Source organism: Camponotus vicinus, unplaced genomic scaffold (genome assembly GCF_025532165.1).
Source record: "Camponotus vicinus isolate PSW18456_S1 unplaced genomic scaffold, iyCamVici1.0 SCAF_3, whole genome shotgun sequence".
Classification (NCBI taxonomy): Eukaryota; Metazoa; Arthropoda; class Insecta; order Hymenoptera; family Formicidae; genus Camponotus; species Camponotus vicinus.
This window is the reverse complement of record NW_028141967.1, coordinates 19,305,982-19,333,470: the sequence shown is the minus strand read 5'-3', so window position 1 is coordinate 19,333,470 and position 27,489 is coordinate 19,305,982. Positions and strand designations below refer to the sequence as shown.

Genomic DNA, 27,489 nt, shown 5'->3' with positions numbered 1-27,489 from the left:
GAAAAAAAAAATCTTCGTGGATCATCGCGTTTGACAAAAAATGTAAAAGGTCGCGTGTATATATGCATGAGCTGCGACGATCAAACGGCGGCTAAAGCGATTAAAGCAACCCGTACGTTTGCTACATTTGTACCAATTTGATATCAAACGTTTGCGTTTCCGTTCCGCAAAATTGCGGAAATGAGCTGATTTAATTTTTTTGCGGAATATAAAAAAATTTCTTCAACGAAGAATAATCCTCAATAAAAGGGGATTTTTAGTAAAGAAATTATCATAATTTAGTAGCAACATTGTTTCAATCCTCAAAAAACTTAATCAAGTGAGACAAGTGTAAAATTCGCATTTTTTGAAAGAGTAATTTTAGAGATTGACAGCTTTATTAATAGACGATAAAAACACGAATTTTATATTGTCATAGGCAGTTGCCAGCATCGATACTGATATCGATATCGATATCGATATCGATATCAATATCAATATCAAGCCGACGCTTACGCTTATAACAGTGAAGAAATTTTACAGTTTTACAATATGTACTTGATCCATTTTTCATCGAAATTGCGTTTAACACGAGTGCGCTCCGTTAAGCCCTTGATATACAATATATTGTAATAAAACACATGTGATTGTTTCAGCAAGTGTATTTTATATAAAAATATTTTTTTCATTAGCTCGTGTGCGCGTAGAAATGAAAAAAAAAAACGATTTAATAAAGCTTGAAAAATTCAGAATTTTTCTCTGCCGCATTCTGTAGGATTAATTCGAGATATTTCTCACGTCTCGCTATATCGCGAAGAGCGGTTGACTTTTTGGTCGTATCAGCAATTACCAAACAGTCCCCCTTCCCTCCCTAATCCATTGCAGTAAACCGGTAAACGCAAACGCACACATACAAAAGACCAAACGAATGTATGTGTGTGTACATATATGTATATATAGTTATGCACTCGGTCTTTCTATATGCCACTAGTATTGTATAGCATGACTAATTATACTTCAGCCCGCGGCAGATCTCGTTGCATGGCTTCACGAGAGGTGGAAAGCACCCTATTAAACCTCAGGCTTTAGCCACCCTCCGCGCGAACAAGAAAACCGCGAGACGTCAGTATACGACTACGCCAGGCATAAGAAAGGAGCGTGTAGGCATTCATTCACTCTAATCCTCGATCTTCTTACTTTGTTTCGCAGCCGTTTCTCATCCCTAGTGCTTGGTCTAGTCTATATTTGGCACCCTTCTCAAGAACGAGATATACGAGCGCGTATTTACTTAATGCTCTCAGCAATTTTTAATATTTCTCAAATGATGAAATACGTTTGATAAATAAAAAAATACAAAATATTAAATTAAAAAAAAATTGTAATTTCTATTTTTTGATTAGAGCTACTTTAAATAAAGAATAAAATTCCTCAAATCAACCAATATGATATTATGTACGTAATGTAATAATAATTTAATAATAATTTAATAATAATTTTTTTATTTTAATAATTTTTTAATTATTTAATTCTTTTAATAATAATTTTTTACATATAAGAAAAAAGTTATAGACATAATTTTTGTTTAATTTATGTGTGTGAAGCGCTAGGAAGCGACAGGAATGGTATAGGACGTGCGTAAAATTAGGACGCCATCAGTTACGCTTTTAATCTTTTAAGTATTTATTTAAACAAATCCCAACATTCCAAACATTGATAAATGTATATACGTGTGGGTGCATTTTTGTGCTTACGCTTTCCATAAACATAATACAGATCATGGCAGCATAGTCGGATCCCTTTGGCTATCTGTATTATGTCCAGTATTTCCTTACTCTTTTCTTAATTCTGTATGTATATCCACTGTCACAGAAGAGAATACCGCCATTTCTTTCATCTACAGATTCTCTAATTAAAAGAGAGTGCTTTCTCTTATAAAAAACTTAATTGGTTTTATATAAAACTCCTCTTTTTATATAATTTTGTAAATATTCTGAGAGATAAAAGAGATTTCCTTGTCATTATCAGTTTTTTACCAATTAGCACTTTAGTTCTCCAAAAAAATCATTTTTTTTATCACTGAAAACAATGATGGCTTGAATTTCAACATTTTTATCTCGAGAAACAATCGATTTCCAATCAATTGAAAAATTTGCAAATGAAAGGAACGGCGGTAGTAAACAGCTTTGATGAGGCTCGATCATCACCTTTGTCTGCCGCGCAAATGACAATGAAACTTAACTCTCTCCACGGAGAGGTACGATGCAAATGAAGCTAATTTAACGATCGTATCCAAATTCGACGAACAGCTATCTGTTTACGTAGCGCTTTTCAGATCGATCGCAAACGGTTTCTCGATTTATACAGCGCGTTTCAATATTCCTTCTCAATTATCTTTATATACGCGATATACACACATACCTTAACATCGTCAGCGTCTCACCGCTAGATGATAATGCACGTGAGTGCAATCGAATTAATTATGGCAAGGTTCCCCGTGACTAAGTTAATTAGGAGTTAGGTTACTTACGGTGTGGCCCCTCGCGCGATTTCTCTTCCTCATTTGCTCGAAAAGTTTTACAGTCGCGGGGGTGCTTATGACAATAATATCTTTCCGTCTTCTCTATTTCATGATTTTGCGATTTTGCAAAATTTTCATTCGAGTTGCGAATCAATGCTTGTTCTTGATTACATTCAAGAAATGTTGTGCGTTCCATTGTAAGATATGCATACCGCGACTAATTAAAATCAAAATTTGCCGAAATTGCCAAAAATTCATGTTTTATTCTGCGTACACACAAATGTTTCCCCAGTTTATATAATATTTTAATATTAGAATCTTTGAGAGAAATTTTGCAACGATATCTAATATTAACCTTTGAAATTCTTCGTTGATTTTGACTCTAAATGTCCTTTATCTAATCTAACAATTTCGAAAGATAAGCAAAATGTAAAATAATTAAATTCAATAATTAAATTTAAAATAATGATATCGTATGTATATTCATAATCATTTAACACGTCTAAGCACCCCAGAAAAAATAAATTAAAATGAGCCCGAATACTTTTCGTCTTCAAATTATCATATTTCCAATATTGCATGAAATTTACAATGTACAGGTGACTCTCGGAGAGATTGAGACTTTAAGTTGTCTACACTAAGTTCCATTATTATTATTAAGAGCTCGAATTAAACAGTACTTTTATGAAAAATGAATCCGTTGTAGAATCTGTATGAAATTTATAAAATGGATAAAGGTATTTTTAAGTAAATTTGAACGAAAATAAAATAATGATAAAATTTATTAATAAAAATATATATTAAGTAGATTAAAGCGACTACGCGAATATATTTATCTACTACTAATTCATAGCGTTTATGTTACAGGACAATCTCCAATTGGTCAAAAGTAGGAACTCCTTATCTAAACACTTTTTTATAGCAGTCGTCAAAAAGTTGTAGCAAATTTATAACTTTTTGAAACAGCAACTTTCTCTTTCTCTTTCCAGCCCCCAGGTGAATATTAAAGTTAGAGAAAACTTATACCGCAATACGTTCTGACAAATGTATACGTCATAAAGATGTTTGAGTATATAACGCATAACGCAGATATACGGTCTTTTTGAATAAAACGCTAACTTCGTATCGCATCGAATTTTTCTTCACAAATGCAATGTTACGTTATATATCGGCAATTGTTAAAACAAGTATGGAGAGTCACCTGCATCTTCTCAAGTACTCCCCGTTGCCATTAAACCGTTTAGACCTACCTCGCATCTCATACGTGTTCTAATTCCTTGTATAAGATTACATACGCACACACAAACATACGCCCAATTACACTAGCAAGAGTCATCATTTTACAGAATTCATTTTCTTTCCCATCTTCTTTCTCTTTATTCCTCCATCTTTTTATTCTCTTTGCTATGCGTTCCTTCACACACATACATGTCGATAGTTAGTCATCCTCGTTTTATGAATCTAAAAGTTGAAGTCCAAGACTACCAATTCCTCGATTAATTCCATTTAGTATTATGGCAGATCCGGACTGAATTAGCCCGCGTTAGCACCACGACAGATACCGTACATATCCTGCCGCGAGATGTGTGTGATGTCCTTTGCATTTTTTTTTATTCCTGAGATTACATCAATCCCCCGTTTTACGCAATAACCACCGATCGAACCCAGCCGAAGAGTCAATGAACGAGTGTCGGCTGAACTTTGTGAATTTCAAGTATATCAGACGTTACCGTCCTTGATGGACGGACGAAGATTCATGTCTCGGAAAGGACCACTAGGAATCTCCTGTCTGTTCCGTAGTATTCGCATTCACCGAATCGTGAGGATGCGAAGATGCGAATCACAACCCGAAAGTTTCAGTAAGAAACTCCTCGAAACAAAGCACATTTCCTAACACTTGCACACGACACACTGTACAATGTTTCGTTTGCAGCGAGTAAAAATTGTTTCACTTTCTCCTTAAAGTATTACGGATACGTCGGCATCACTCGTAGCGAAGATGATGCGAATAATATTAAATTTGATCGTAAACTAAACGCACTTCTTAGAGTTAGTTGTAAGCTTTAAGAACAAGAACGCGTGAGTATCGAGAAGAGAATTACGTTTGTATGCGATCGTGATTTCGGAAAGCGATCGCATTTTCATTTTGTACGAGTCAACCGATGCGCATCACAAGGAGAACATTATATTCATTCATTTTCAAGCCAGAAAATAAAGTAAGAAAACGATAAAATTTCATTAGAAAAACGAAATTCGCTTTGACAATGACTGAGAGAGCGTACCTTCTCGCGCTTCGAGTATCCGATTATAATCCGAGTTCAAAGACGCTCCTCGCTACACTTGATCTCGATCGACATTGTCTCTCTCGTTGCGCCCTCACGTTCTCAGCAAACCGCCCACTTTTCAACATCAAAGTTCTCAAGAGACTGAAATCCTCTCCTCCTCTCCCCCATCTCTATCACACGGAGATCTCTTGAATCTGCACGCGCTTTTTCGCGCTACCGGGTGTCCCAGGTTGCCGAAGGATTCCGGGGCACGTGAGACCGACGTTGGGCGCCGGAGCCTTGGGCGGGGGCGGCGGTTCCGGTAGTTCCTCGTTCTCGTCCTCGCTGTCGTGATGGCGAACGCCAACGTCGCTGACCTCGTCCATCCGAGCGATAGTAGCGTCTACACAGGGCGATGGAGTACGAGTACGCTGGATGCACGGGCTCTTGCTGTACGACGGCGGCTCCAGAATTCGCTTACCGCCACCGGGCGGCGGTGAACATTGGAATTCCTGCAATTGCAGCTCGAGCTCTTGCACGAGCTTCGCTTTGTGCGGCGGCAGCATCGATGGCGAGTCCATAAGATTCATAGAGGCCGGCAGTCGCTGTTTTCCCGAGATATTTATGCCGGAACAACCGGCCTCCAACAGCTCCTCCTTCTTCTTGTTGCCGAAGGCGCTGCCACCGGACACGTTCCGGTCCCGCTGATGGTAGATCCCCGCGAAAATAAGGATGTTGAGCAACAGCAGAAACACACCCACCGCGATGGTGACCGTAAGAGCCGTGGTGTAACTTTGATAGTGACTGGACGCTAACTTGCGCAGAAGATTATTGGGACCTGGGCCTAGATTCGAGTGCTGCAGCGTTCGCGAGGTTGTAGGCGTGATGGTCGTCGCGACGGTCGTGTTCGGGGTGCATTCCGTGGTCGACAGAGCGGTAAGAATCGAGGACGGTTCCGTGGGGGATGGCATGGGTAGCGGGGGTGCTGGTAGAGGCACGGCCGTGCTCTGCGGACGTACCGGACCTTCGTAGAGGTTGGAGCCATCCACGAGATGGTGATGTCGCATGTTGATCTCGTAGCCCGGCCGATGCAGCTGCGGCAGCAGGTTCAGCCAAAGGGACATCTTATGGCCTCTGTAGTGCGAACGCATCTCCGGGCTGTGGCCGGCCTCCAAGTATAACTGGTTTATAGAGTCATACGAATCCCAGAACGGCGGACTCGTCGTCAAACCGTTCTCCGAGGACAAGGGACTCGCACCATTTGGATCCCTAGAACAACGAGCGTAATCGCGATCCTTTGACAAGTGGACAGATATCTGTTGAATGGCTGATTTGACATTCTCTCCCACGCTTCACATTGTTGATATATCACCCTATTTATTTAGTTGGATTATTTTGCATCAAAAGTGTTTTTCAAAACAAAAGAATGTAACAATTTATTTTTGATATAATAATTAGTTTTTAATAAAAACTGTTATAAAATAATAAATATTGTTGTGTCATCACGATTAATTATTCATAATCAGTGAGAAGGTTTTCTAGATAAAGAGATAAAAAAATGGAATTTTTGTGTTGCGTGATCTTGAGCGAACGTTTCACGTCCCTGTGCGATAATTCGCCATTAATAAAAAATTCCGGTGAGAAAATTCACCGTATCGATGACAGCGTAATCATCCAGATAGCCACCGATCCGCAATTAGAGAAGCCAAAATCACTTCGCGTCTTCTCCGCTAACAACTCTACTCTACTTCGAGATTGCGAGCTTTCGCTGAGCGCGTTAACGGTCTTTGCGGGAGTTTGGTTCCAAAATCCTTTCACAGCTGTAACTTTACCCTACCACTACCAGCCTGCAGACTCTCCTCACGGAAGGTAATCGAAGTGTATGCTTAAGTTCCGAAGAACTTTGAACCGAGTGAATTAACGAGAGAGGTTCACTTATCCGATTAACCCTTTTCGCACCTAGTTATTTCGCATCGCCGTGTCACCAATTAATGACCGTCGTATATTTCATTAAAAAAATGTTAATCAGATAATTTGCCAGACTTTCGCACACTTCATTATAATTTAGAAAATGTAAAATATTTATAATAGTAATCATAATATTTCTTTTATATTTGTTACGAAACTTTTGATCTTCATTTCCAAATAATCGATAGACATAATTAGTGACGTCCATTTAATAGCCAGACAGAGAGTAGTAAGGAAGAGCAAAACTTACCCGCGTCTCACAAAGTTAGCCAAGTAATGCACGAGTAGCTTGGACAAATTCTCGTCGACGAGAGTATAGTTGCCAAAGGTAGGCGGCGCGGACGTGACTTCCCCGCGGAGAAGAGGTATACCCAGGAGATAGGGTACTTCCTCGCCTCTCTGACTCGGTCGTTCACCGGGTTGGAAGTGCAGGAAGTAACCCCGTCCCTCCGAGGCCGAGTGAAGTAGAGCCAGTCTGAGAAGCGGCGCGGCGACTTGACCGTCTCCGAGGAGAGATAAAAGACCCTCGCAGATCGCCACGGGACTTTGCTCACCCCGCTCCCAATCGGTGTATTCATTCCGGAGAGTCGAATAGATTTCATGCAGATGATACCGATAGGTGTTCCGGACGTAAGTGCGCAATATGCGGTCCCTCCTAGTTTCGTTGAAGCCGCTCTGCGAATCATAAGAATTGCCTGCTTTCACGACGCGGAATAATAGCGAATCATTCGAATGTCGATTATGCAAGAAACTTCTTTTTCGTCTTGAACTTTTCTCGCCGTATAAATCAATTTCTTTTAATTGCTAATTATTACGAGATAATTATCTGAAGATTTTACTAGTGCAAATAAACAAATCACGTTTTTTGCAATAAATGCATCTGCGTGTGAATTATTGATCCAAATATTGTTATAAAGTAGGAAGATGCATGTCATATATAATGCGACTCGGTGACCGTGACCATTAGAGAGTCAATAATATCCGGAACGATCGGCGATGGCAGACCCATGATGCGATCGTGTAAAGCTCATCAATTTGTCAAATTATATCCCATCGATGTCAATTACATATTATGCACGCAAAGTGTCGACCATTAATCAAGAAATCACTTCCGCTCGAATACAAATTTCTTTTCTCTGATAAAATCGATATCAAAATAAAGGAGCGTATGTGCATAATAATAATAGTAGAAAAAACTAAATTAAAAAGTTCGCAATGTTTTATATATATATATAATTTTTTTAACAGATATTATGAAATATGTATAATTTGTAAAAAATGATCTTTCTAACAGCAAGAAGAATTGAAAACGAGCACAATACATGGTAATATTTCATATTTCTTTTTATACATATTTCTTTATCGGATGCTTTCCATAAATCAATTTACGTTAATGTAAATCTGTACCTGTAAATCTTCCTCGGTGAAATTTACCCAGGCTTCCTCGGACGTCAAACCAAAGAGTAAATCACGATTACCAAAGTCCGCGAATTCAGAGCCGGGCCCGGGCACGATCGGCATTAGTCCCGAAGAAGAGGCAGTGGGCTGAAAATTCTGATCAAACGATTCTTTTTACGTTGAAAAATAACACGCGTATCGATACGTTTCACACGCAAAATTTTCATTTTTATTTTATTTTTATTTTTATTTTCCACCTACGTCGTTGTTAAATAAATTTAATCGAGAAACGTAATAAAATAAGATGTATCTTGCAATTTTATTTCCTCATAATACTAAATATCGTATATTTGGCCATAAATATTTTTATTTATTAATAAAGATAATGAGATCTTCAATAAAGACACAATTAACTTTTTTTTATACACTTTCAGTAGTTTTATGCACGCGTTCATTCGTCTTTCCCGATTTCACGTTCACTATCATGATATACGCGACGGGTAACCAGATAGACTATCAACGGATGAGTTAATGGAGCATGTACGAAGTACTAGCTATTACGAATTCTCGAATCCGTCATCCGTCAACCGGCTGCCCGTTCAATTAGCAGATTCATCGTTTACTTGTCGTCTCGTTCGCTCTCGCGCAAAATCAATATGTCGGTTGGCCGTCGACGTCAGGCTAATATCCGCATACAATTACAACATTTGAATTCCGTAATCATCTAAATGAAACGCGCATCGATGTTTATTTAGCCCTGTTATATTTATTTACGTCTGAAGCGTATGAAGCGGTAGAAATTCCACGTGTAATTTGCGTTTAAACTGCCCACGCCAAACGGCATATAGCTCTACGGAGAATGCGGAGAATGTAAATGCAAATTTTATGAAAAATGGTTTAACATCCAAAACGACGCGGAACTGAAACACTGCGCCGGACGTCCCAAAACGACAGATAGCATTAGCGGTGTCACGTACAAAAAAACGCCATAAAAATGTTAATACGATATTTTTATATTCCATTTTCGTCAAGATATCAACTTTAATCTGACTTTATAACTGATTCACGGTCTCCTTCCAATTTCATCCATAGATAAAAATTTTCAAAAGTCAAAAATAGATGAACATTCGATATTCTATTTTTATAAAAGTTAATAATTAAAGTTAATATTGTGTTAAAAAAGCGAAACAATCGAGTAAGGTGTTATAGATCGTAAAATAAGCGGAAATCGTGCATCACGTACTATCTTTTTATCTCAAGATTATCGATTATCGAGGCAAATAGTCTCACCTGATTGACCGTGGCTGGCAGAACAGCCCCGTCGATAAAAGGTGCAAATCCGGAAGTGAATCTCGGCGGATTCAGCTGCACCGCCAGCAACTCTTCCACGCTCCTTAAACGAAGGCACGATGCGATATCGTCGGCTTCGACATCCTCGCCGAGACATCCGGTGTCCTCGGCTACTCGACGTTTCACCATCAGCGGATCTCGCTGGACCGCCCATGGCGAGAGAGCCGAACCTCCGAGCAAAATCACCCTCCCGATCAACTCTGCAATTTGTTCGAAAAAACTCCCGCTTTAATCACGATATAACTTGTAAAAATTTCAGGGGAATGTCTGATGAATCTCTAATTATATATTTTACGAACAGTACATTTTATTTAATATATTTTATATATTATTAGCCTTTCATTTTATTTTAAAATCCAATATTTCGTAAAAATAGATTAGTTCTTGTATTATTTCGCGATACAAAAGCTTCCTATTTTTAAATATTTTAATAATTTTTCCCTTTTATTCTACATATTACTCTACTATACAACAAGCTTAGACACGATTATACGGAAAGGTAAATAAATTAACTCCAATTAGCATATTCCTCTTTAGAGACAGTCGCGCCAACGTCAGTCCAAGTATTTAAACGTAATGAAATCAATTTTCTTCCTTTGCAAGCAAGATTACAATTTACGAGAGAACTGTGACTCAGAATTTTGTTAGGCTTATCTGTACGGATCAGAAGAAGAAACGTTATCGATTTCTCTTCTCGGGGGGAGGAGGGGGAGGACAACCAGGAGGAGGTATATCCATAAAACATAACACGTAAAGCGTAAAAAATGGTCTCTTTTACCTGAACCCAATAAATAAATAAAAAATTCAAGTCTACGGACACACGTTGTCAAAAAAAAAAAAAAAAAAACTCGTGACGTATGTTTACATAGTTTGCGCTTCTACATAAAATGTGTAACGGATATACGCAAACGTCAACTGCAAATGCGACCGATGGCGTGTTAACCACCGTTGACTGACACACGCGCAATCCGCCGTTGGCCGCGAAACGATTAAACACCTTACCTTTCGCCATAGGGGAGACGGCTAAAAAATTGGCGAGAGCCGCTCCGGTGCCATGACCCAGCAATGCCAGTCGCTCAGGATCGCCGCCGAAAGCGCCGAGATTCTCGCGCAGCCAATGAAGTCCAGCCACCAAATCCATCAACCCATAATTGCCCTGCGCGCTTCCCTTCGATCCGGTTTTCAGGAAGCCTGTTAATGCCAATGCTGAATTAGGAAGGCGACTGAGTCATTTACGTCCGCTACAAATCGCTCGCATATTTTGTACTTGTTAAGAAGCATACTTTTATTATTTTGGGAAAATAAAAATTATCATTGAAAAAACTTTTCGGAGAAAATAATTCAAATATTTCCCCGATAAGAGAATTATCTCGAGAGGGCTACTTTTCCCACATCTCATCTGTCCCCTGTAAATACAATCGAACAAACAATTGAATTCTATTGCACTAATTGAAAACTTTCATTAAGCTCGGATCCAGTTACTTCTAGTGTTTACTCTAATCGAAAGGAATACCTGATATATTTAATTATTATCAAATTAGTTATCGTTGTAGAACGAAAGCCAAGACATGTACATGTACGTAGTTATTGTCACGGCGAGTAAGGAAGATCGGAGGATAAACCGGATTAAAATTAAACATTTGCTCGCCAGCACTCAATTCTGCTTGCTTCAATTTGCTGTACCGACTCTCTTGTCACTCTGATTCGCCATCTGCCTGCGAGGCGAGTTTTTCATTCCAATCCGATTCGCCTTTTAATCCCATTCACATATTCGCTGGTACACTAGTTCCAAGCCTTAATTACATTCGTATTTAATACCAGAGAAATATCATAGAGTGATATGAATATCACGTAAATAATATAAAATAAATGTTTTCCCTCTTATATTAATAAAAAAATATATTTTTTGAAAAATATAAAAGGCAGATAATTTCATCTCAATAATTAATTATTTAATTATTTATTTTACTGATTTACGTTGCAGCAAAGCGACATCGATTACAAATTTATTTAATATTTACACAAAAGCTATCAGTATTAATGTACATATTAACATAAATATGAAATAAAAATGACAAATATCAAAAGTAATAAAAGAAACGCGACTAATATAAACGAAGTAGCAAGAAAAAAAAAACGGAAGAAAATGGAATCGGCTGACCGCACAATATTGGATAACGCTACAGGCATTGTTTCGCTTCAATGCGATGAACAAAACGCATACGAAACTGCAGCATACCGACAAAGAGGAACGCAAACCCCAACTCTGGCATAGTGAAAATACGGCGTATCGATATCGAAAATTGTTCCACTGAATGCCTTGGGCTTCTTTCATGAATGGGAAAACGGTGTTGTAAACACGTCTGCATAGCTTTCGAATAATATCGTTGTTTATCGTTTCATACATGATTAGATACGCATTCGAATCTTTAAATATCGCATCTCCAAAATACCGCGGGGAAAAATAAATATGGATATATACTATTGTTATGCGCAAAAGAGACATAAAATAAAAATCGTGAAACTACAAAAAAATACAATATAAATTTTTTAAGTAAATTAACGTATAAAATTCTTCGTCCTTCACATAGAAAAAAAAAATGATATTCAAATAAATTCCGTTTACAGATTAATTACAAAATGACATTTATTGAGAAATCAGATAAATTCGAGCGAGGTCATATTCATTCCGTTTTTTTTTTCGCTGCACAAATGTCAATAATATTTCACGCGGTCATTCTTGCAACGCGCCAGTTTAAATTACGTGCACGATATTTAGCAGACGCTCAAAAAGCTGTGCGGCCATGCGATAAACGAGCGCAAAAATCTACTCGCATGGAAACACCCGGACCTTACGTATCCCCTACCCTTCTTCATCCTCATTAAACTCCCTTTGTTTCTTCCCCTTTGTTCCCATTTTTAATTTTGGCACACGCATACGCACGACTGCCTCGAAAATACGTCCTACAACTTATTGCTATTATCTATATTCGAGAGGTGGAACTTCGCATTTTTAAGGTCTCAACTATCGCGCACACAGGTAACAACCCCCGAAGGAGAATTCCTATATACAACCGCGCGGAAAGTAATCTGGTAAGATCTCGATAAAACTTTTTTTCCTTGACTGCCGCGAGTAATGAGATCATTCTTTTAAGTCTATGAAAGCACAAAAGAGAGCTAGTTGCGCCACATGATAAATAAAGCAAGGTAAAACTCGGCGCGTTTTATAATCCGAAAACTTTCTATCACCTCTTGCATACAAAATAGCGACTGTTATCCGATTATCGGGCATTGTTCGCCATCGTTGTACGCTTAAAACAATAATTTATTGGCCCAACAAGCGTATTTATTGAATACTGATTGAAGTGTCAACTTGTCAGTCGTCGATAAATAATCATGGGCTTAAAAAAATAACTGTTTTAATCTTGTGATTTGTTGCAAACGAAAGACATTAGATTAAAGTCACATTGTATATATATTTCATTACAATTAAAAATTTTGATAAATAACGAATAAGAAAAAATCTCATTTTTTGATAAAATGACGTAGCAACAATTCTTTCAGAGATGCTCTCGTTTGTCTTTTCGCAAACGATCGTAATAAATACGACTGCAAACGACCAAATAAAGTAACCGCAAACGTTTGCAAGGCGTAGCTCGTGTTCTGAAATGGTAGAAAATTGAGACAGTTTGTTTCAATGAATAAGTATTGCCAGCTTACCAAGCACACCAAGACGAAAATTGATGGAGACGACAATGAGGCGTCCGTGAGCGGCCAAGGCGGTTCCATCGAATGAATTTCCGGCACCCCAGGAATAGGAATCGCCATGAATGAGGAGGAGAGCTGGCAGCGAGTCTGCGATACTACCTGCAAGACCAGAGAACATTCTACCACAACATCCATCTCACGAATATCAGTCTCGGTAAATGCATAAAGATAAATGTAATAGATGCAAGAGGGAAATTATTTTTGTTATTTTTTATAAAATAATAAATAATGTGCTTTATCTGCATTGCTAATTATAGCTTTATGCATTGATTCTCTTTATATCTCATAATAGATAACAGAATATATTCAACGAACAAATACTCGTCGTCAAAGCATTAATAAATATCGTATCGTCCGAATCATGTAATTCAGATTGAATTGAAACCTACTCTTTTGATATTCGACGCTATATATTTTTATAATCTCTTTAATTAATTTCGACATTAAATATTTTATGGCAACTTAAGCTATGATTATGCGAAGTACAATCTCCTTTGATCTTAACATATTCTCTGTCAAACAATATTAGGTCGTGTGAAAATGTGCACGTGAAGCTAATACAACTGTAATATAATGAACGATAATTAAACGTTTCTTAAAAACTAGGTGCGGCCAGATAAAAAGAAGCATCTAATTAAAGAACGGCTATCTTACAAAATGCGTCTTGTAGATTAAACTTGTATAACTTTATAAGCTCTATAGCTTATACATGAATATGATTATGAATCCATGATACTGTTATCTAATTTTAAATTTTTTTTCGATCAAATATATATTAGCTATCTCATTAATTATTACAAATAGATTACATCGAAAACCGCTTCATATATGATATAATTATTAGCATTATATTTTTCTATATTTTTAATATAAATGGCCAAGTGTGTTATAAATCCGAAGCATTTTCAATATTTCATCTACATAAAAAAATGTGAATTTTACCATACATATGTGAATATGGTTGAGCGATTCAAATATTACAAATTACGGATTAAGAATTTAGCTGAATTCAAATGAAAAACATTGATTTACACGTATATAAATATCGAAAAATAATTTTTCATAAAATTACTTCCTTTGCATCTCTCTAGATCTCTCAGATCAATAGCTCTCTTTCTCTCTGTCGATCACAATATCCGTAACGCATTTGCGATCAAAATATAATCATTTCGGGAACAAACTATCATATGCCGAGTTAAGTGATGGCAGGCGAGACACCTGTTGCGATCCTGATAACGCACGCTAAACGACAGATAGTTAAGTAGGTGAACGAGCAAACGACATCACCTTCGTGATTTCGCACGTGTTTTTTCCATTGGAAACTGCGAAAATCTGCATGCCTGCCTCTATTTGCCCGTTTGCAATTGTCAGATCGTATCTCGAAACATTTACGAGCGACTCGGTATTTTTATTGCTTTCTCGATGTCGATTCATCTTTGTCACGCCAGGTTCGCACTCTGAAGTCATAAATTATAGATTTTTTACGAGGATAAAGTGGAATGATATACTACTTTTTTAATAATTTATTAAACAATCTTGGATTTTTACTGCGCCGCCTCAATTTTTTAATCTGTTTAGGGAAACAATAATATTCCAATAATTACTTAAATTAAGAAAATGTATAAAAGAGTTCTATCGCGTAAACTGAAATATTAATTAAATAATTTTAATGATAAAATTTTCTCAATTTGATTTTCTATGAATACTTTTTGAATAAAAAATTTCACAACTTTTCTTCCCGATTCAAGAAAATTGTAGCTTGTCTAAAGTTAAATATCTCGTTAAACTCTTACCAACGTTTATCTATTAGATTATTTTACATGCCATTTTATTTTCTTATATATTGGTCAAACTTTCAGGAAAAGTATCCGCTTTTATTTCCGTGTCTTCCTCAGAACTCTAACTAGAATCGTATAACAGGATTATAATCTTATATTACAAGCAATGGTTGAAATTCTGGTTCCGCACGTACGAAGCGTCGTTTCGCTGTCACGCCGAGTCTCTACATCCTAATTTAGCGTATAATATGATTATATTATACATGTTAAGGGGGAGATAAAGATACGGGGACCAATAAATTCATAAAGACGGAAATTCGAAAACGAGGGAGCTTTTTGAACCCGACATATATTAGTACCAAGTTTGCCCCTAATGCGAAAAGATCGTTATCTCGAAGTCTTAACGAGAGATCGCAAAGTCGTTATGGTGAATTAATAGCAATTTCGAGACATTCCACGGCGTCCGATCGTGAAATAAAAAATAATAAGCCGCTATACATGTCCGTTAATTGGCTTCTATATCACATAAGATGTCACATAAGAACGATATCTTTTCCGCAGATTTTTAATTTCCTGTTTTTTCACTTTTTTAACTAAGTTTTCATATAAAAATTCGAATTACAGGAATATTTGTATTCGCCGGAATCGTACTTTTCTAAAACTCCTTCGCTAAAGGAAGATTTAAATGTGCAAATTTAAAAGACTCGTAAAAGTCGATAGAATTAATGAAAGTCCTTCATTTAGAGCTTTTTTGCGATTCTATTTTTAGATGCTACGCATCTAGCATGGATAAAAAATAGTAAGCCGCTATACGTGTCCGTTAATTGGCTTCTATATCACATAAGATGTCACATAAGAACGATATCTTTTCCGCAGATTTTTAATTTCCTGTTTTTTTCACTTTTTTAACTAAGTTTTCAAATAAAAGTCCGAATTACAGGAATATTTGTATTCGCCGGAACCGTACTTTTCTAAAACTCCTTCGCTAAAGGAAGATTTAAATGTGCAAATTTAAAAGACTCGTAAAGTCGATAGAATTAATGAAAGTCCTTCATTTAGAGCTTTTTTGCGATTCTATTCTTAGATGCTACGCATCTAGCATGGATAGCGATCGATCGTTGACTGTAAGCTTGTGTCGATAGGTACGAGAGCATCGATCCACCCACATAAACGTCGAGATACTTTTGAAGTCCTCTTCATTGTCTCTCCTCTCTAGATTAATGTCGCAGCAGCCAGAACAGGAGAACGTCGATTCGATACGAAGCCACCTCACTCCCGCGGTGCTTGCAGGTTCTCTCACGTGAATCGAATAATCGACTGCAATGCACTACGGAATTGAGGATGCAACGCATCCTTACACTTGTGTTCCTTTTCTTTCTCTAGAACATTTTCTTCTCCTCTTTCTTCTTCTCTTCTCTTTTCGTCGTCGCTTTATCTTGTTCTTCCAATACCTGGGTGCTTCAGATCCCTTCGGTCCGCTTCATTTCTTCGCGTATGCAGCATCTATCTTACCATTGTGCGGGCAAGGCATCCTGGTTTCTCATCATTTCCTAGATAAAAGTGCGCTTTATTCTTTCATTCTTCACAGCGACGGATTCCTCACACGAGGCACGCGAGTACGCACAAAGACGGGGGATATTCGATCGGAGAAACGACAAGCGCGATGAATTCGCGAGTGACGCTCCTCTTTCGCCTCCTATCCCGAATATTATTCTCACGTGTTTTGTATTCACTTCCGAAGCGCCTCTCTTTTTCTCTGTCTATATATTAAAATATATTGCCATAATGTATTTTATTAAACCTATCTATCGAATTTTTCCACGAGTAATCGCTGCATGAAAAATAACAAGTTGCATGTTCAAGCAATGCATCGTACAAATTGACGTAAACGAAAAATGATCAATACGAGACGTAAATAAAATTAGCGATACAGAGAATGAAATATCACACATCCATAAAATCATACAAATACATGATTATATTATAATTTAATTAAGCAATTTAATAAGTGATAAAGCAAAATATATTTGCTGTTTTTTCCTACATAAATTTGTGTAAAGTGTGATACGTTAGTACAGCCTTTGATATTTAGAAATCTATTTATGTAGTATAAGTATGGCGATTTTAATTATATCTCTTATATAATATATCAAATAAAAAAAACTCGCATTATAGGTATGTAATTATAATTACACATAAATATATTATCTATTAGATAACTATTGGAGATTATAATTATAGAGATATTACATACAAGATTATAACATTCGCAGATTATGACTATTTTTCTGTTAACCAAGAAATTCTATCCCTGGATGGTACAGCTGAGGAGATAGATGGACGATATAAATGGTATGCATTTTGAACCATTCATGACCTATCGTTCAGAGTTACGAGCTTTCGTCCTCGCGTTGCGTAATAATAGATGGAGGATATAACCATAAAAGTAATTTCACGACGATGATCCAAGAAACGAAAAAGCTCTCAACCCGCTGGACAAACGCAATATCGTTAAAATAAGCACGAATTCCGTGTGATGTACGACGTATTTCGCGTTTCTCCTTGCGCAATCTATGTTTTATTCGTAATCGCGTATGGTTCCATATTTCATTCGAAACGAAACTCATATTCCCCAGTTACGTGTTTATGGATTACGCTTTCAACCCCAAATCGCAATTTTTTAATGCAAACGTAATCGAAGTTTTTAAATCGCACGAAATCGCGGGTCTCGTTCTTATCATCCATCTTATACGTTAAGTTTCTTTCTTTTTAACAGAATTAAAGAAATGTTATATATTACTTCTATAATTCTAATCTTTTGCTCGTTCATATTAATGCGCGGTTATTAATCCGGATGCGATCAATATCGGAAAGAATTTCTCAATGTCTAAATTTCAAAAAGATATTACGCTCGCAAACAGCATTTCAATAACATGTTCCGTCCACGGATATGTCCGCTGAAGGAGCTTGAATTTTTCATCGATAATATCCAGCGAGATCGAAAACTAAGCTGCTTACGTGCAAGTAATGGTGACGGCTGCACCCTGATACGTCGCCGGTAAGAGACAAGCACGGGAAAAAGTCGCGGGAAAAAGCGCTCGCTCCCATAAAAAGCAAAAGGATTCAACGTGCGATAGCGAAGGAAGCAACGACGGATCGTTCTCTTTAATCCGGCTGAAACGTCGGGTAGTTACGGCTTTTTATTCGACAGCATAATAGCGGGCGGGCTCCCTACGCAAAAGAGTCCGTGGAACAAAACGGAAATATCGTGGATCACGCACGAACTTCCGTCCGGACGTGCGCAATCTCCGTTCAATCGCACTTTATGAAAATAGCGGGTCTTTTTGCGCAATTTCAACTTTAATTAACCTTATATCCGATCGATCTCTCGCGAGCGTTTATTTTCCATTATATCCTTTTCGTCGATGTATAAAAAAGATTCTCTTCACGAATATCTATATTTTCCTAATGAACATTTCAATATTTAATTAAAGACGTTATTATCTCCTAAGACACCGTGAAGTCAAATTGTTTGGAAACTGAAATAGGTCAGAGTCAGTCCTACGCGCGCAAGCAGGAATATTAGGAAACTGTTCGGCAAATCCGGTCAAATCCCCGTTCAAAATTTATCACAGGATACACTCCTCTGCTGTTGATTTCCATATCTGTGATCCGTACATTGGTCCGCGTTTATGCTTCACATCTGTAAGTCTTGCTAGATATTTGCAATCAGGAAACCGTCTCCATCGACCGATCGATCTGCTCTTTTGTTCACTCGCTCTCGTTTCAGCCCCACGTTAAAAGCTGAGAGAAAAGATGGCCTGAGAGAAGGGGCGAAAAGGTGGGAGAGGAGGCAATTTCCTCGCGAAGGAAACATTGGCGTCGCGAAATCGTCGCATAAAGCTATCCTTGCGACATTTTTCTCTCTCTCTCTTTCTCTTAATTCGATGCCGCATTAAATAAAATTAGCGAAATTAGCTCTAACAATCTACCATCGCCAACGAGACAAACGTGGCTCACGGGCTATTTATAATCTTCTTGCGTTCTCTTTGCGCTTTAATATTTCAGCGATATTAAATGAATATCTGTGAAGAGGTAAGAGGATAAAAGATGTACTATGATAATTAATTATCATGATATCTCGTAATATATGGCACATGGATTATTCATGAGATAACTTTACCATCAGATTCTTCTGTATTTTTCAATCACAAGACACTTAATCCAACCTATTAAGGTCAATGCATCGGTACTTGAAAAGTTTCAAATTGCAAATGCGCGACCAATAACACTTCAGTTTCTGCAAATAACGTAATGGGATACAAGAAAGGGGATAATAATAATTTCTAGATAAGTAATTCTAAGAATTTATTACTCGTCTCGTTGTTCCCTTCAGCCGAATTCTTAACGTCGCTATATGAGGATGTAATTTCACGTCTACAGAGGAATGATAGATTGTACATTCTTGTGTGTCTAATATAATTTCAACGGAAATAGAATGTCATTCACAAAACTGTATGAATCTAACAGACTCGCACACATGCATTGATCGAAAAAAACTTTGCGAACAAGAACATACACATGTCTACTTGTCGCGTGGAATTATAACGAACGATGTCATTGTCACGTGTCACAACGCACACGATACTACGTTCCCGAACGCTTCGATAATCAGATTATCGCGAAATGAAATTGGACCTATTCGCTATGCGTTCTCAACGAAGTTGAGCAATCTCTCTAAAATTGGACGACACACATGTTTCGAAACAGAGTATCCCGCGAAAATATCGCCAAACTTCGCATCGAGAAGGTACATTCCGAAAAATTTTTTTATTTATCTTCTCGCGAGGAATTTGGCGCTCGATGCAGTCGCGCGACGCATAAGGACACGTATTTTTCAACCAGTATTTCACGAATATTTGCGAAAATCTTTCTAGAAAATTTAGACAACATATTCCTATTTTCCAATAAGCAGAAACTGAATTCTACGCTTTTAAAACCATTTTAAAATATATCGCTATAATTTCTTCGAGTTATTAAATATTTTATTGGAAAATAAATATATCATAATTTCGATAAATAATATAAATTTCGTATCTTTACGTATACGACATTCTTTTAATCTCTGTTAATGTTTAATCGGTGATATTGAATTATGTGAGGTCGATGAATTGTTTTCAGAATAATCATAAAGCGTACAATTTTATAAAACTGCATTATATTATCCTCTATTACTGTATCCTTTAATAAAAAAGAAAGACATCACGTTACGTAAAATTTATGTTTGACATTTTTAAAATAAAATAAACGATTTTTAAACGCAAGGATTTGTTTTGATTTTGCTGCATTGAGAAAAATCGTTTGATTATATCAACAAGACGTATCTGATAGAAGGTTAAATCAAGCAGAATTTCTAGTTATCACAATTAGACTCGATATTTTATAACTAGAACGTTTAATAGAATTTACTACAAGGATTTGGTTAATTGGATCTATAAAACTTCTTGTTATATCAATTAAACATGGACACAGTGATGCCATTTTTTTTTTGTAAATTTAATATTATTACCCAGAAAATTTGGTAAATTTAACAGGAAGAAATTAATCATATTCATCTGGTAATTCCTAAAGGAATTCTGACTGATTAATGCCTGTTTCTACCAACATCGTTTAACTTAATCTTAGCTTAACTCATTTTTTGCCTCTTTCTAAAAGAACAGTTAAAAGGAGACAAAGAGTGAGTTAAGCTAAGATTAAAGTTAAACGACGTTGGTAGAAACAGGCATAAGACTTCGTCCATTTTCCAACCGACATACTGGTTGAACCTACCAGATTTCTAATTAATGCAACCAGATTTTTTTCTCAGTGCAAGATCAATATTTTTCTCTCTATAATACTACATATCTTTAGAGATCAGAGATCAGAGATTCAGAGAATACATGGGTGACTTACCGTGAGGAGGTTTGGGCACGTAGAGGTTCAGATACAGGCAGTCTTCGCTCTGGTTCGCCAGTACGGGTTCCAGCCTCTTGAGATAGGCGCGTCTCTGCCGCGGCAGTTTCTCGTCCGGCGACGGCGGATGCTGCGGGCAGGCTGGCGGCATGGTGTCGGCGATTTTGGTACCTCGCCACGGCGTCGGGGTGACCGGAGGCATGTAACGCAACGCGCCGAGCGGCGGCGTCGCGTATGGCACCCCGTAGTAGGTCTCGACGGCGGTCGACGATCTGGCCTCGACGCCGCGCAAGATGCCGTATCGCGTCTTGACTGTCCTGGTGCAGTACTTTTGCGTGCCGGCCAGGGCCTCGGTGCCCGCCAGGCAGCACTGGACGCAGAGGAGTACCAGCAGAAGGATGCTCTTGACGATGGCACCGTCGAACGAGGCACTATCTTGAGAAATCTCCTTACTCGCGATGTCCTCCGCGCTCCGCTTATCTCGTCTCTCATCGTTGCTTCCGTCGTTTTTGTCTCCCGTTCGTCTCTCCCGCTTCCAGCACCGTTCGCTGAAAGTCCGATGAATCCTCGGCCTTCCGGGAATCTTACGACACGCTGAAGGACCGTCTCGTCCTCGGTGAAGAACGTCGTCGTCGCATCGCGCTCGACGCGACGCAATAATAGCGGAGAATCGAAGCGAAGAACCCTGCTGTCGACCGACATATTTAACTGACGGTCGCCAGTCGTCGACGAGGAGGACGGTATCGGGAGGCGAGAGGTCTTTCCTCTTCCTCTTCCTCGGCAAAGAGGAGGAGGACGTCCGCATCGCGTCACGCCGCCGCGGACTGCGCGCCCCTGCGGGCCCCGCATCTGTGGGGCCCTCCCGCCGATGGACGACCCCCTTCTTCTTCTACTTCCTTTTCTTCCGCTTTCGATTTCCGCTCTCCTTTTCCGTTCGCCGCCGCCTTGCTCGTCCTTCGCCCTTCCGTCGCCGCCGCCGCTTTTTTGCGCCCGCTCTCCTGCACCCTTTTCCTCACCACCGCCGCCGTCACCACTCTTATCCCGTCGCCGCTGTCCGCCCACTCCCACTGCTTCCGGTACGGCTTGCCGCCACCTCCAGTCTCGCGCCCTCCGTGCGGCTCTCGCTCCCCGTTCGCCGTCTCGAATTCAAAATAACGACTCGGTGCTGTTATCACGCTGCTGCTGCTGCTGCTGATGTGCTCCGAGCGGGCTCTTACTTCCATTCTCAGGTGCATGCGTTGCCCGCGCTGACGCTGAGCTGCCAAGCTGGCGACTGATCGTCGTTACCGCGCGACAAGCGCGTATACACGACGCCCCGGTGACGATCGACGAACTCGAATCGTCGGCAGTGAATGATCCTGACGGAATCATCGGCACCCGGGGTACGATGGTTCGATGCACCACCCCTCGGAGTCGCCGACTCGCGAAATTCTCTTCAGCGTCTTCGTCGCACTGTCCTACGACTCGCTTGCGAAGGGGGACTCATCCGGGGTGGAATAATTTTTCGATTCTCGATTCCTTTCTTTCGCCTCTCGTCGGTGCCTCTTGGTTTTTTCGCCTTGTATTCGCCGCAGCACGCCGCAACACGCTGCAACAACACGTAAAGGTCGCTTCGTTAGGTAAGCTTCTCCAAGAAATGAATTTCACGCGAGATTTGATTAATTAGATGGTAGTCACGCGAGGATAATAAGTTTATAAACTTGTTACATTTCCATCACACGCGCACGTACAATTCCAAAATTCTACGAAAGCCTTACGAGAGACAGATGTTGCTCGTACTCGAGAACAAATAGCGAAGATTGCTGCTTCTGTCTGCACAATGAACTGAAAAATGTATGCTTGATATGCTTCTGAAGGAACAATCGTGCGTGAAACGTATGCATCTCACCGATATTCTTTTCTTATCTCTATTCTATTACTTCATCAACTACTGTTCTGTTTCTTAACTATACATATATGTACTTTAATATTATATAATATTTTACATAGATGTAATTTTTTATTTTTAAATATTTATTTTGTGGACTCTTTATTTTTAATAAATATATAATAATATTTATTTTTAACTTGTAAAATAAATATATAATTAATATTTGTTTTTATATAACTTATTGATTTCCCTGTTCAATTATAAATTCTTCGTAATTTTCTTTCACGCTGAGAAACATCTCTTTTTTTATTCATTGTAAAATAGTAAAAAATAAAGTAAATAAAAAACATGTTATTATACATTTTTATATATTTTATTGCAGTAGGAAATGGATCCTTCTTATGGTAAATATATACTGCAAATTTAATCCTATTGCGTTTCTATTGCGTGTTAATATGCAAATATATGCATCGATGCTTTGTATCAAATTTTCGTAAATTCGGCAGTGCTCCGGATTAGAAATTTATATTCGATAAATCGGCAATTAATGTACAGTGCCGGAATTGTAAAAAAGAATCGAGTCGCATTGCCGGTCGCTCGACAAAACCTAATTAATTGCAATGACGATCCAGTTTAATTTGAATGAGTTGCTCAAGCTGCTCGAATAACGCGAAATCCGAAATCCAATAGCATTGAACCGTGGCCAGGCGAGAATTTCCAATTTCCAAGTTGAGGTAAACTGTGCTTTTTGGTCTTTGGTTCGGTTTCGGCTTTGGCAATGTTTCGGCCTCGGGGGAAAGTAGTCCGTGTTTAAATTACCACCATAGAGTTTCAGTTATGCGCCCTCGTAATGTTTTTTTCCGAATGCGAAGCAACCAAGTAATCGACTCGTACTTTTTTGCAAAGTCCCATCTGCGTGATGAAACGACGTAATGGTCTCATATTTTGGTGAGCGTGCAATTTATAAAATAAGCCGTAAAAAGACACGCGACTTTTTCTCCTTATTTTTACTTTCTTAAATTTCCAATAAATGTGTCGAAACGGGAAGTGCATCAACTTCGTAATTATTTAATAGAATAAATAATGTAATTATTTTTGCGCTGAGCAATTGCGCAGAGAAATAAGAAACGAGTAAGCATATTAAAAATTAAAATTAAGAATCTTTGCGATTCTCTTTTGTATATGATTAAGTTTTAAAAATATCGACGCTTGTGTCATGTTTGCTAATTAAATATTAATGTAAACCGTATTTGCATAAATACATCATTTATACATATCATTCCCTCTTATTTACGAAAGAAAATTCAGAATTATGAAAGCAGAGTCCACTTAATGTAGATGGCATGTAAATAGCACTGTTTGAAAGTTTAGATAGACTATTTATGATTTGTATTTGCAATTTTAATTAAAAGCAAAACTTGATTAATTCAAAGTCTCTTTGACGCAGTGACTCACAAGCTAATTGTGACAATTAGAAAATTCTGTCTGCACTTTCGCCTTTTCGCATCCGAAGGGAATGTCACAGGTATACAGAGACGAGCATCCTGAGTGGGTCCGACTTGTCTTCTAAGTACTTCGTAGATCGGATTCCCCGGAGTCTTCCGTCGACGAAGCTGCGCACTGCCGACGCAGCTTGCCAAGTTCGAAAGAGGAGCAAACTAACGTCGAACTATACGTTGTGATTCCGCGCCATTCGACGGGCGAGCTAAAACGAGATGCCGAATCATAGGCGCAAGAATCTCGCCCGAGGAGTGAAATTAAATTCCAGTCTCGTGCTAATTGCAGGGGACCACTGAATGATTAATAATTCGCCGACGGAAGCGATAATTTCAAAGTTTCCGGAGAAAAATCCGTAAGGAATTATCGAGGCAGAAACGGATGCCAGGGAGAAAGAACGACTCTTCGAGCGTTTCGCGAAAAAACGCCGATATATTATCACGGAAATTGCGCGAACGCCAGGGGTGACATTTTTGCACGGATCAACGAAAGTGCATCCTGCAAGAAATGGATGAATCAAAGAGAATTGATGGTGATCCATTTTGTAAAATTACGAAGAGCCCTTAATCATCGAGATCGAGGATTAATTACGAAATCGTTCAATTTCTTTTCCTATTCTTATCTAATCATTTTAATTGATCCGCAGTATAGACGGAAATTTAAATGGATTAGAAATATTGGAAGTAGAAAGAGAAAGAGAGAAAAAAGAGAACGAAATAATTTTGAGAGAGAAGATAATCTCGTGATTTCAAATTTGGAATAATTTCAAAATGTACATTTTCTTATATAAATTTCGCCGTTGCACTTATTATCAAATCATTCCATATCTTATGTATCATATAAATTTCAAAGTGGTAATATTGCGAATGATTAAACTGGTAATGAAACTGTTAATGAAATATGTAGAAATAATTAGAATAATACGATTGTGTGTCATTACGTCTATTATTACGCATTATGAGAAAGCTGGCTTTGTAGCTAAATATATCTGAATGTACAAGACTTAGTTACGTGCAATTTCAATAACAATACAGACTCAAAGCCATTATAATTATTTACAGGAATGATTGGACTGAAATGAAACATTAAAGCAGTAGAAATGAATAAACATATCATGAGATAAAGTGAGTACTTCTATTAAATATATTAAATAATAATATTAAATAAATAATTGATATTTAACAAAATATTTATTCAAGTTATATTTAAGAGAAAAATTTCTTCGATATAACGATAATCGTGCTATTTAATAAAATAGTTTATAAATCTGAAAATGCTAAGAATCTTTTAGATAATTTATGTACATTGAGATGTTCATTGTTTTCGAAATCTTATTGCATAGTTGTTATTATTGGTATCTTTTCTTTTTTTATAGCAAAAATATATGCGATAGACTTATATTGATCGAAAAGAATACACGGATTTGTCTAAATCTCCCATCATCGACGATATGTTCCGACGCCATATGTTCCAAATTTGACGAATATTCAGTAAACTAGAATCTCGCTTATACAAGCAGATTCGATGTAGTTATCGTTAAATAACATGCTCGTCCTTAAGATACGAGTTTAATTTTCGTCATCAAACATTGCATCCCCTCATTCGCAGAGTACTCTAAAAAAATGTGAAAAACGCACCGTGAGCTAAACGTAACATCCAACTCCTTATCTAGCGTCGTCTTCTAGTATCACATAGTCCATTCCGGAATTTATTCGATATTCTTTCGATTGAAGAACTTTCGATCAGTCCATATAATTCTACTGCTCCGACACCACACGCACCAGCACGAAGCGCTTCGATCCATCCGATGCGTCTCGCATCACGAGTTAAGAGTCCGAGATAACGATGTTACGCTCGAGACCGATGCGACGCGGTCCAGATCATTCGGAGCAGCTTATCAAACCGAAGACCAACGGATGTGTTTACCAGTCTTTCAGCTCGACATCCCGCCCGAAAACACCTCCTCTGCCAGCTGTTGAATCGTACTGAACGACAGCGTGTCGCGCGAGTGGTCTACATGCGAGAACCGCGCGGGAACGAAAGTAACGGGCTGACAAATAAGCGACAAGCCGACCAAATCCGAACCGGAACAAGCAAAACCCCCAGGACGACCCGCACCCTCCGTGCGCGCGATCGACTGTCTGTCCCGGGCTTTACTGACGCGCCGAGGGCCAGCAGCCGTGCGACCTCCGCGGAGGTGGCGATGCTGGTGCTACTGCTCTTGCCGCTGGTGGTGGTGATGGTGGTGGTAGTAGTGGCGATGATGGTGGTGGTGGAGGTGGAGAATGGTCCGGCACTCGAGGAAGCCGGGACAGCCACGGCGCCGACGCCTGGTTTGATACCGACCAGAGGCCCGGTCGATAACGCCACGGCAACCCCCGGGTCGTTCCGGCTTTTCCTCTCCTTCTCTCCCTGTCTCTGTCACTCCCTCTTCCTCTCTCTCTCCGTCGTCCTTCTTCGCTCCCTCTTCTCTCTATCTCCGCCACCCCCGCGTCGGGCCTTCTATCCTGCTTCTTCCCCGCGCAGCATCTTTTCTCCAGCCGTCGCCGCCGCCGCCGCCGCCGGCTCGTGCTCCACATCCTCGCGGCCGCCGCTGCGCCTTCGGCACCCACAGCCTCTCTCTACCCTCGCATCTCACACACGCCACCCCCTGTTCTCTCTCGCATACGAGGACGAAAAGAGCGCGAGTGCGAACGTTGCCGAGAGAGAGGCTACCTGGTGTGCGGAGAGATTCTCTTTTCCTCTCTGTCTCTCTGTCTCTCTCTCTCTCTCTCTCCTTCTCTTTCTTCCCCTCGTTTTGTCTCTCGCTTTCCATTCCTCCACGGCGAGGCTGCCGGAGGCAGCAGACATCACCCACGCGACTCGCCTCGCGAAATAAGCGACTGGCGCTTGTGCGGCTGCGTTTCCGCCGGAATGGTATCGTCGATCGCCCAGCTAATTCCTCGGGCTCCCCGTATGTGCAGTCAAATGAACCTGTCGACTCTTTGAAGCGCACAGATTCTGTGCGCGCACAAAAAGTTGATGACTAATTCCGTAGAGAGTATCCCTCGTGAAAGAAATTGGAAAAAGAATTCTTTTTTTCTCCTTTATGAATTTTTTCTTATACGCTTATGAAGTGATATGAGTTATTGTGCTTTTTCATGCTGT

The 27,489-nt window shown here is 39.0% G+C and overlaps 1 protein-coding gene across 3 annotated transcripts; it reads right to left on the bottom strand.

Moving 5' to 3' along the window:
- Positions 1-3,261: 3,261 nt before the first annotated feature.
- LOC145968162 (neuroligin-1) lies at positions 3,262-26,539 on the bottom strand. 3 transcript variants are annotated; one of them, XM_083093446.1, is made up of 8 exons: positions 25,980-26,539; positions 20,976-22,563; positions 13,198-13,344; positions 10,480-10,668; positions 9,418-9,677; positions 8,137-8,283; positions 6,980-7,404; positions 3,262-6,030 (listed from the first exon to the last, which is right to left on the bottom strand). In XM_083093446.1, exons 2-8 carry the CDS (start codon positions 21,778-21,780, stop codon positions 4,956-4,958), a joined length of 3,048 nt encoding a protein of 1,015 aa, XP_082949572.1. In that variant the 5' UTR covers positions 21,781-22,563; positions 25,980-26,539; the 3' UTR covers positions 3,262-4,955. The 3 variants fall into 3 exon arrangements, with proteins under 3 accessions (XP_082949572.1, XP_082949573.1, XP_082949575.1); XM_083093447.1 differs by lacking the exon at positions 25,980-26,539 and adding an exon at positions 24,301-24,438; XM_083093449.1 differs by lacking the exon at positions 8,137-8,283.
- Between the last annotated feature and the right edge of the window lie 950 nt (positions 26,540-27,489).

Coding starts and splice junctions, on each gene's coding strand:
- LOC145968162 (XM_083093446.1), bottom strand. CDS start 21,780: ATGCGGACGTCCTCCTCCTCTTTGCCGAGGAAGAGGAAGAGGAAAGAC. Junction 13,345..20,975: donor CGTGCCCAAACCTCCTCACG/GTAAGTCACCCA, acceptor CTGGTCTTGCAG/GTAGTATCGCAGACTCGCTG. Junction 7,405..8,136: donor TCACCGAGGAAGATTTACAG/GTACAGATTTAC, acceptor TATGATTCGCAG/AGCGGCTTCAACGAAACTAG.